This window comes from Rhincodon typus, chromosome 18 (genome assembly GCF_021869965.1).
Source record: "Rhincodon typus isolate 14 chromosome 18, sRhiTyp1.1, whole genome shotgun sequence".
NCBI lineage: Eukaryota > Metazoa > Chordata > Chondrichthyes > Orectolobiformes > Rhincodontidae > Rhincodon > Rhincodon typus.
In genome coordinates, this window is record NC_063349.1 from 27,343,664 (window position 1) to 27,355,000 (window position 11,337).

At 35.1% G+C, this 11,337-nt stretch overlaps 1 protein-coding gene across 1 annotated transcript in view; it reads right to left on the minus strand.

Moving 5' to 3' along the window:
* Nucleotides 1–4,551: 4,551 nt before the first annotated feature.
* ergic2 (ERGIC and golgi 2) overlaps nucleotides 4,552–11,337 on the minus strand; it is a 66,329-nt gene continuing 59,543 nt past the window's right edge. Inside the window, exons 13-14 of the mRNA XM_048607396.1 lie at nucleotides 10,094–10,173; nucleotides 4,552–6,076 (exon numbers count right to left, since the gene is read on the minus strand). Of these exons, the coding sequence (XP_048463353.1) occupies nucleotides 6,011–6,076; nucleotides 10,094–10,173 (146 nt within the window). The 3' untranslated portion in view covers nucleotides 4,552–6,010. The remainder of the gene's footprint in view (nucleotides 6,077–10,093; nucleotides 10,174–11,337) is intronic.

Here is an 11,337-nt window from a genome sequence, read left to right on the forward strand (position 1 = left end):
TGGCAATCCAGAGATTAATAAGGAGCATTTGTCAACCTCAATGGCTTCAGTTCCATCAATGTACAGCTGGCATGCTATCACAAAAATATAATTACGTATGTGAGCACAAGATTCCAGCAATGTTCTATGACTTTCTTTTTTCCTTCAGGAGTCCAAGATCCCTGATGCCTTTAGAACTGTGAGCAGACTTGGTCGATAGCTGTTGGAGATGATGGATACCTATCTCAAACATAACTGATGAGAAGTGAAAAACCCACACAATGAAGCTCAATAGTTTTAGTTATTTTCAAATCAACCTTGTTCAGAGATGCTACATCACTTGAGCAGTTGAGATTTGAACCTGGATCTCCTGGCTCAAGAGGTAGGGACACTACCTATGCACCACAAGATCCCTAGCCAACAGTGTTACAAAAATGTCATATGAGCACCAGGTGTGTGCTTATTGCCTAGTAAGCCCAAGGAAGTTTCCAGCTGAACAGAACTTGGTTAGGTCTGCATCCTCTGACACAATCTGCTCACTGCTGTCATTGCCCAAAATGCTCTTGCTCACTTAGAAAGTGAGAGTTATGAGTTGAAAACCGAACTAAGTTATCTAACTGAAATGTGGGTACCTTTGCTGGTGTATCCTGAGATACTACATCCTAAAGAATCCCCATCTTAAACATCCACCAGCTTCTGCTACTTCATGAAAGCCCTGTCAGAAATAAAAGGCAAGGATTAGTGCTGGTGAGATATGAAATTAAAGTCATTATTGGAGATGATTACATTTCACTCAGTTGAAATCAAAACATGGCCAAGTGCTGTATGTAATAGAGCTTGCTAATATTTAATGATATTACCCTAGTGGGATGCTGAAATCAAAATTTATCTTCTTCACCTCCTCCTCAGCATTTATGAGCCAAGATGGTGTGGAGGACTGTCTTCTGTTCTCTCCCTCTTCCAAGTGTTTGGTGCTGTTTTTCAGTAAGGAAATGAAGTCTTGTATGTGAGTGTAATGACAGGAATTCACCCAATGGGTGGAATGTGTCTGGTTGGTGTGACTGACAGAATTTGCACAAAATGGAGAGATAAGTAGTGGAAGAACAGATGCAATGTTGAAAGAAACATGATGTACAAGGTAAGTGGATATGAAAGCTGATAAGATACAGTAAGTTTGACAAAGCAAACAAATGGGAATGGAGTACACAGTTTTATGAGTAACTGCACTCACTTTTCCTATTAGGTCATAAAAGCACTTCTTGCACTGAATCCAGGAGTACGGCTGGTTGGATGGCAGAGTATAGGAAACATTATGTTCCTGTTCTTCAATATCTAGGCCACACCTCACCAGGTTCTTCATCCTATTGCTGGAGCAGATAATCTCTAGCTCATCACAGCCCCAGCATTACACCAAGGGACCTATCATTTAAAAAAAAAATTCATCTTATTCCCAAATGTTCTATGATGCATCTTTGAGTTTGGTCCTTTAAATACTTGTATTGAAGTAATTGCATTTGGATCCTTGCCACATCTGCTGCTGCTCATTAGCCATTGAACTTGGAAGTAAAATCATAAGGAGCTGGCTGAGTTAAAAGGCCACTGAGGCATATGTTGACTTTCTGAAATCATACAAGACACCCATCTCATCCTTGCTTCAGCAAGTAAGTATCAGTGCCATTAGTTCCACCATGTATACTTCAAATGAATAGCAGAAACACTCATTAGTTTGGGAGATGTTTCTTTAATTGCATTTAAATTAAAACAGAAAATTAAAAAAAAACTTTTTTGTGCTGATTATCAAACGATGGAGAACAGTTTCAAAACTTTTATCACATTAAACAATTCAAAAACAACAATTCTGCTAAATATCCACAAAATCTTCAGAAAAACTGCATTGCCACTCTACAAGAGACCCTTTTGCCCCAAATCATTACCTATTACAATGTATGTGGTCAGCAGGTATATGCCATAAAATGTGCAATCTAATTAATTTCATGACAAAGATTACAAACTACTGATTACAAAAAAAGATACAAGTTAATAATATTGTAAATTGTAATATAAGCTAATAACTTTAACCACAAAACTAGATTAATATGCTAGAAAAGAGGTAGCAATCTGGTGGTCGTTGGCTGAATTCTGGAGAGTTGTATAATGTGGACTTATATCTACTAATCTTTATGAGCCACAAGCCTACGGATGTTTCAAAGCAGTCTTCTGGAGAAAAGTCGTTGGTAAAAAACCAAGGGTGTCTTTGTCTGGTCTCCTAATTGGATGGAAAAAGAAAAGAAAGTAAAATCCCTCCACCTTACTGCAGAATAATTCATGAAGTCAGTTTTAACTTTAAGCAAGTTTCTGGAAGCTGCCCCAATCAGATGATTTTTGCACCCAGATGATGCAGTGCAATGCCAAGCAGATTTTGATTATTGAGCCTCATTTAATTGCTATTTGAATTCTCAGAGAACAGGTGTGACGATTACATCAGGTGAGTGACAGCAAAGATTGGCTACAATTGTGCCACCATCCAGGTTAGTGGCTTGGAAAAGACTGGAATTGAGGACAAAAGAAGTTGCACCTTTCCTCATGGAGTACTTTGTTTCTGTCCTCCACAAATAATTTTAGACTTAGAATAACTTTTTCTGGATTTAGATTAGCAATAAACCAACTTCTGGTTCCCAGGTCAGATGCCAGTTAAAACTTCACTGGGGCGTTACTTACGCTTGATATTACTGGCCAAGTTGTTCTTTACTGACATTCTTAGTTGCCCTATAAAATGTAATGGTAGATCACATACTTGAACTGCTGCAGTCCATGTGGTAAAGATGTTTCTACAATAATGAGGTAGGAAGATCCAAGATTAAACCAAGAAACAGTAAAGGAATGACATTGGAGGTACATGTCAGGGTTTTGTTTGTTTGGAGAAATTGGCTTTATGTTCCCATTCACCTGTTGGCTGTGTCCTTCAAGGTGGTAGTCACAGGTTTAGGAAGTGTTGCTGAAGCACACCCTGTAAATATTACAACTGCAACTATAGTGTACATGTCATGGATATTTAGTGGTTGGTGATGCCAATCAAGCACTCTTTCATCCTGGATATTATGATGTTTTGCCCTTGAATGTTGTTCTGTCTGTGCCCATTCACATAAGTGAAGAGCATTTCAGATTAGTGCCTTTGAAGTGTTGGAATAACTTTAGTAAATTACATGTAGAGCATCAGAATATTTAACCACTGTTTAGCATTTCTGTAGCAAGACTAGCTACATTTCTGGTCAATTGTGCCCTCAGAATGATGATAGCTAGGGATGGTAAGTTGATGATAATTATTGGGCTTTCTCTTGTTGCAGTCATTTCCAACATTTGCATTACATGAATGCTACTTACCAATTATCAGTTTACGTATGCCATTTAGGTCTTCCTGCATGTGTGTACGGGCTGTTTCATTATATAAGAAGTTGAAAATGCAACTGAACACTGCAATCAGAACAACTCGGCATTTAAACTGAAGCAACTTGGAGACTGTCCTTAGAAATTCCTGTAGTGATGTTTTGGGGCTGAGATGATTGGCCTCCAAGAACCACAACCATCTTCTTCTGTACCAGGCATAGTTAATCATTGAAGACATAACCCTTGATCTTTGCTAACTTCAATTCTAGCATCATGCACAAATATTGCCTTAATGTTAAGAACAGGCACTCTCACTTCAGCTAGCCTATTGATCTGATAGAAACGGAATTTGCACAAATTTTGAAATGCCTGTCTATTTAAGCAAACATCCTGTGCATCTACCAAACCTTGCAGGTGAAATTGAAAAGTCAGAAATGGGACATTTTCAAATTGACCCAGTAATCTTCTTGTACCATTCCAGCACTTAGATATCGAAGCTAGCATTAAGGTATCCAGTTACTTTCAGCATACAACATTAAGTATGTTGCCTTGCTTTGCATCTTGATGTATTTAACTCTTCTAAATCATACAACTTCATGCATGTAGGAATTAGGGACACATTTTTAAAAATTGTTACTGTATTCCACTGAGTTTTTTAAAAATTCTGTTAAATAAGAATACTTGTACAGGAGGTTGTAAGTATTTTCTTCTAATAAGAATACAATTAAGACAGCACCAGAAACAAATTGTTGCTGAAGAATATTTTATATTTGAAACAGAAAAATAGCACCAAATTGGGTTATGTTTGCAGCAGGAGTGATCAGTTAAGCCTACACTTCATGAAGGACAAGATAAAATGAGCCTTAAGTTTGCTATTTAAAGCAAAACTCAACAAACTCTGTAGGTGCTCCTGCTCTATATTGGAAATGTGCAGGATTTAAGATTGACAAAATGTGCAGAGGTCATATATTCTAGTGTGAATATAGTAATTATGTCCTGATTTACTGCACATTAGCAAAGGTTGAGTTGTATTGGGATTACACATGTATAAAAACTACGCTGACTTTAAAAAAGAAAGATGCATAATGAACATTGTTAGCTAAAAATATATGTCCGTGTTCATTATTTTTTAGCTTCTCCCATGACAATAGTCAATACTAAACCAAAGTAAATTAAATATCTCCAAAATTAATCTTGTAGTTTTATTAAATACCAGCTATTACTAAAGTCTGCAATACAGTCACTTTATATCTGTGCAAAACTTAATTTCTTTCATCACAGGTATCACAAAGTAGAATGAAAAGTACGTGTAACTAGAAACTACAAAGCTAACCAGCTTTTCTTTTTAGGTACAGCAGTAAACTGTGCTTCAGCTTCCATGACAATCATGGAGTCTCAAATGCATTATCATTAATGACTGATACCAACCAGTTTCCTTGTGAAGAGGGTAAATAGCTATAAACTGACGATGATAGTCCATTGAGACAGGTTAATCTGTGACTTGAATTAAAAAAGAACACTTAGTTTAGTCCTGATTTTATAATCATATTATGCAGAATACAATGGCTCATCCATGTTTTCCAGTCTCTCAGTTATACCTGTTTGAACAGCTATATTTAGTTTATCATTATCTGTTATTCTGTTTGGGAAACTAAATACACTGCTTCCTAACTTTGACTGGACGGACTCTACACTGGTATCAATGCAAATGCTTAAGCATCTGATTTATGGCTACTTCAAGGTTCACATACATACAAAAATCAAGAACCCTGACAGAGAAAAACATGCATTGTTAAATCACCAACCTACTCTTACATCTTTTTTTCAAAATGAAGAACACTAGAAACATTTAGAAAAAAAATCTATAATTGAGAGGCAGCTGTTCTAATTCAACTGGCTGAGTAGAACTAGATGCTTTTAGCAGCCATAACCAGAAGGGGTCAGTGATAGACCAATACATCTGAAATATTAAATTTCAGACTCTCAATTCAGAGACTTAGTTATTTTTTGCCGATACAAGCGAAGGAAAACTATTTTACAAGAGGAGAGATTAGGAGCACGACAAGCTCCTAATAATGTTTATTCTTACTATTAACATTATTGCCTTTAAGCAGTCAAGCATTAGAGTGTCTTCCAATATTTTATTCTTAACACAGATGATTTCGTGACAGGATCACCCTGCACAGGACAACACCCTGTATTCATTCATTCATTCCTATTATGCAACAAAGATTCTGGGATAATCCTGTCTGCATACACACATTTTACAAGTTCACATACAATTGTAAAAACAAATCCTTTTGGTGGATTTATACCATCACAAATTAAATTGTATTGTGTAAATAAATCACGAGCCAGATTTCCAGTCATCTCATCTGCTTGAAGTATGACCACAAATACTGATTATTCTCCCCTTATATTTTAAATGAAGACACTGGATTATTTAATAGCCAGTTCATCATATAATGGTAATATTATGACTTGACAGATAATGTCTTGACTGGTACTGAAATAGTTAAGAGACCAGAATTTAACTAATGATTTATTTAAACAAAGGCTGTGCAACTCAAAAATGTTTTATTGCACATTTAAAGTTGAGGGAAAATCCAACAAAGAGCTTTTATTTCTTGAACATCTCCACTTGATGTTAGTGCTCAACATCATCTAAAATTGGAAGGGAGTGATTATTCATGTGACCATCGAGTATGGGGACCTGGAAAACAAAACATGCATTAAAAAGTTTTGGCTGAAAGGAATATTATTTCAATTAAAGTTATATATGTTTAGACAAATATACAAAATTAGTTTGATTTGAAAGTTATTAGCTACGCTTTAAAACAGTGTCCTAGAATTATTTTCCACCTGTATGAAATAACTTTGCATTAATAAGCATTACTCATTAAAATAAATTTTGTAAAAATTACAACTACTACTTGGTGGGATTTTCTTTTAGAGTATTGTGTGTTTAAATCAACATAGAAACAAAGGAAACTTTGTGTACAGCTCTAATTGTATTCAAATATAAGGCTCAAGTGAATTTACAGTGAAATTTACCACTTGCAATGTGACAGGTAAATGTTTTTAACTACAGTATGTGTATATACATGATGCATGTTTCAGATGTTTAATTGTAAACCAAATGCTGTAAACTGCAATAGAAATACTGCAGTAAATAAAATGTTCCAAACTGTAACACTACTTCCACTGAATTGTTTAAACTTAATAAAAGAACAAATGATTAAACCCCTAAGCAAAAGAAAACCTAAGGCAAGGCTGAGTTGTTAGATAATAGAGTTTAATGCTTCTTTTTTGCTTGTTGAGCCAATTTTTGTTTGGACCAGCAAGACTTGCATTTGAACAGACAATATCAGATTTGCAAATGGATGAAGATGGCAAATTTAAGAAGACAAAGCTACAATTCATTCTTTTCAGAAACTCTCCTCTCAAACTATTAAAATGCCTCATTCTAATTACAAACATTGTTTTATGGAAGTAAATGTTGTTCCACATTTTGTTTTTGCTAAGGGTCAGTCACATTTCTAATCAATGTGATGCTCAAGATCGACATTTAGGAACATTTGTAAATACTATGCCAATAAGTGTTCCAAGTCAGATTATTAAATTGTTTTTTGTTATGTAGGAGTATTAAGGAAAATAGTTCCAAGATTAGAGAAGACAGCTGAGATACAATTGTGCTATGATCCTGTTGAATGACAGATCGGTTCAAGGAGCTTAATAGCCTACTTCTGCCTTTTTGGTGTGATGGGATGCAAATATTGTTGACTGATTCCAATAATTTCACTGTGGATAACTTGGCCATTCTCTATGGAGGTATGGTAAGGGAACTATTAGTTCTCTTCAAATATGGGTCTTAAAGTTTTAAGCCTAACCTCTGGATAATGGCTTGCTACGGTATTACTTTCTGCTTGGATCCTTCTCTGCCAACATCCTAGGGTAGGTGAATTATCAATATTTTAGCTAAACAGTTCTCCTAAGAATCACAGATTTAACGGACAGTAGTGACTTTGGAAGCTAAGAAGATACTGTAACTTAGTTCCAATCAAACTTGTAACAAAAACAGAAATTGCTTGAAAAACTCAGTACATCTGGCAGCATCTGTTAAGAGATCTTTGTTTTTTTTGTTTTGTGACCCTGCACATTTTCAATCTCCCATTTCTATCATTATTCCTATAATTTTCAGGCTAGATATTCATTTTAAAATAAAAACAATTTTTGGCCATCTTAACTCTGATTTCAGAGCTTATAGCTGTTTCCATTGTTCTTGGAATCATTTCTAAAACCCTAGGATTGTCAGCATTCCTTTTAGTAGTACACAATAGATCTACACATACTTTAATGTTGTATTTGTCTTGACAAAGCATATTATCATTTTTCTGGCCTCTTTTATAAGGTACTTTCTTATAGTAGTTGTTTGGCTTGGAAATGATCCACTTTGAACTTTGTTTTAGTAAACTGGCATTCACTATTTGTACGTCTAAGTCTTCAAATCATGGCCCTAGCATCAGGGTTCCCCAGTTTTGAAACAATTTCTTGTCGTTTACATTCCAACTACTGGTCCAGTTAGTTCAAGCACATCTTTTATATTCATTTGAATATAACTGATACTGCTTTCGGAATTCTCTTTATGGGATGGAATTCTCTGTAGTGTTGCTTTGTCTGGTTTTTGCTTTGCCTTTGCCAGGCTTGTATGAAAGAAGTGTCCTTTCTTTGGTACTATGATGATTCTGAACAAAATAAGCCAGAATAGTATCAACTCAGCTCTCAGCTGTAAAATGCAGCATGCAAAAGCGCCAAAACTCAGCAATGCTCAATAGCCTAACTTAAAAATCCCTAGGATAGATTATCTTGGAAGTGCTCTCATGGGACCAGAAATAAGGCATATAAGCATAGATTTTCCAAGTAACTATCCACTTTACCACTATAATGTGGCAGCTGGAATTATAAAACATGCTGGCATTCTGTTCCATAACTCTGCGAACATTAGTACATCCCTCAATTCCCATCTTCATTTGGGTGGCTTAGGAAGTACCTTTCCATTTCAAGATAAATGTACGTATGAAAATAAGGTGGAAGCCCCATCAAATGTTTCACTTTCTGTCACTTCTGCTTTCTCATTCTCAATGTTTGACAGGTAAGAGAGGCATCTGGATTGCTGGACAGTGAAGAGGAGTGTTTTTTAAAAAAAAAAATGCACAGCTGTTATAATTGCAGGATTTGATGAGTAATTTGATTGATGTGAGGGCTACAAACTACAACCAAACTTAAATTCTAGCTCCATCACAGGTACCTCACTGTCGTGAGGAAAGATGTGTGTGGTGTATATACATATATTTCATGTTTTTAAGACTAGATTTTAAACTAGTGGTATGTGGGTATTGGTCTATTTTTGTGAAGCTGTTTAAACAAATGAACTAGGTTAGTCTTTCTGGAACCATGATTTTAAACCAGTTTCTGCCTCCTGATGTGTTAAGGAAAGTTTATTTATACTGGAGTTTAACAACCAGAGAAAGGAGATATCAAGCCATTAGCTTTGCAGATGAGCAAGTTTGTTTCTAAATTTAGTCCAAAAGCTTTTGGGTAGTTTGAAGGATGCCTGACTGAAGTAAGATACTCTCTCCTACAAAAGGAGATTGTTTAGAGCAGTTAAGGAAATACTGGTTGCCTCAGTGAAAAAGCGTAGCTTATGAAACTTCCAGACTAGGAGTGTTTTGTTAGAACTATGCAGACTATTAAAAGATTAAGAAAGCCTAAGCTCTCAAATGAGACAGTGGTCAAGGGTGAAAACCCCAGAGCTCACAGGACTGAAAATATGAAGCAGTTTAGTCAAACCTGCTGATTTGACAGGGAAGGAATTTCTCTGGAATTGAGTAACTGTAAAATGGTCATGTGTTTGGGCCAGGGTGGTGGGGGGAGATGGGAATTTGTTATGTCGTGTGTTTAAATCTTTAAAACTATGTTATATTCAGATAGGTTGTTTCATTTTATTTTCATTTCTTCTGTGCAATAAATGTGTTTTACAGTTAAAACCAAATATGCAGCCTTGTGTGCTTATGTTTAGTGAAAGATGAGCATGTCAAACTGAAAAAGGAAACAAAATATCAGCCATCAGGCCAGATTTCATTCTGGTATCTGACTTATTCAATAGTAATATCAGCTGTTTAGAACACTACTCCTAATTTCGCACATTGGGATTAATTTATTGATCACAGAGATACACCACAGAGTGGTTTACTATGGTTTCATCATGTCGAATAAAGCCAGTGCTTATCATAGACTGGAGAATTAAATGAGCTTTATTGAGCATCTAATTGTACCAGGCTGTACTTCTGTCACCATGTTCAAAATATAAAATAACTTTAATTTTTGTTTGAGTAAATTCTCCACATTTTTTAATACTGAATACTAAAAAGTCAAGAGGATATTACTTACATTACTGTAAACAAATAAAATTGAAAATACACTTTGCAGTGAAACCATCTCCTGTGTCTGTTTTATATATTTTGTGACTAGATTTTCATTATAATCCTTATGATTTAGAATTGCGTTCCAAATGGTTCAAAAATGTGACAGGCATTCCTTGGACTTAACCCAAGAATCTCAATTTGATAGTGAGGAGTTTGCTTTTGATGCACTCAGACTACCTAAGTTTAAAGAGCTTTAAAAAACTGAAATGTGATGAAATGACACAAAACAAATAAAGTAAACTTACAGATTTAGGTTTATAAGCTCCAAGTCTGAAGCGACAACAGATAATATCAACAAAAAACCCCACAAATCCATGTAGCATGCCTGAGGAAAGAACAGATCAAGGATGTGAGCTGCACCTTATAATGCTGATGTCACAACGCTGAGTTTACATATTAAGCAAAATACTGCAAAATAACCTCTGTTTACAGCTTATTGACAGTAAATCTAAAATAAATATGCAATTATTTTCCAAACAAATAAATACTGTTTCACTTTTTTGAATCCCAATGAATAACATATGTATAGATTTAAAAAATGTCAATTTTACAGCAAATGGATATCACAGACATCACTTTTAATTCATAGGTGTTGCTTCTAAAAGGAAGGTTGATTAATACTTATGTGAACAGAAACTTGCAAGCAATTATGATCTAAATAATATTAAGAATAACACGGGGGTCTTAAATGCTATGAAAAGAATAAACTATAACAAATCATCTACAGAAAATAATGTTCTTCACACTATGATAAATTACAAGATTAGTATTTTGCCAACAAAAAGAAAATTCTGTAGTTAACCAAGTCTATGGCAAAACACAAAATAGTGCCAATATTTTTAGGGTCCAAAGTTTTGGTTGTTTTGTTTCATTGCTACAACTTGCTACCATGTTGTACACAGTTGACAGTATTCTAGACAATAAAATATGCACAGTGGTTTTATCTGCACACAAAGGAGTAGAATATAGCCTGTACTGGCCAGAATTTCTGCCAATTTGACAAATTTCTTGAGCAGTTTCACCTATACTAAATTATGCACGGTTATTTACACATAATCTAATGTAAATTCCAATTTCCTGAGTTGCAATGCCAAATTAATGCAATATTGAAGTTTCAATCATCATTCATGTCTAGAGGCAACTATTTACCTCAGTTTGAAAATATGATTTTTTCATATGCAGACATGACATTTAGAAATTTTAAAATAAAATTTTTAAATGTTTCAAATGGGGGTAAAATTCTAATAAATTCTATTGAAAAAATATCTCTAGGCCTGAATTTTGCAAGCAAAGTTGGTACTAATTGCCCATCTTTCTATTCTTAAGGTTATAGCGTTAAGCCTTCTTGAACTGTTCTAATCTGTGTGGTGAAGGTGTGGAATAGTCCAATACTGCACTTCAGTCGAGAGTTTGAGAATTTTAACACAGCAAAAGATGTCAGGATGTTGTATGATCTGGAGGAAAACCTGGAGATTGAGGTGTTCTGAAG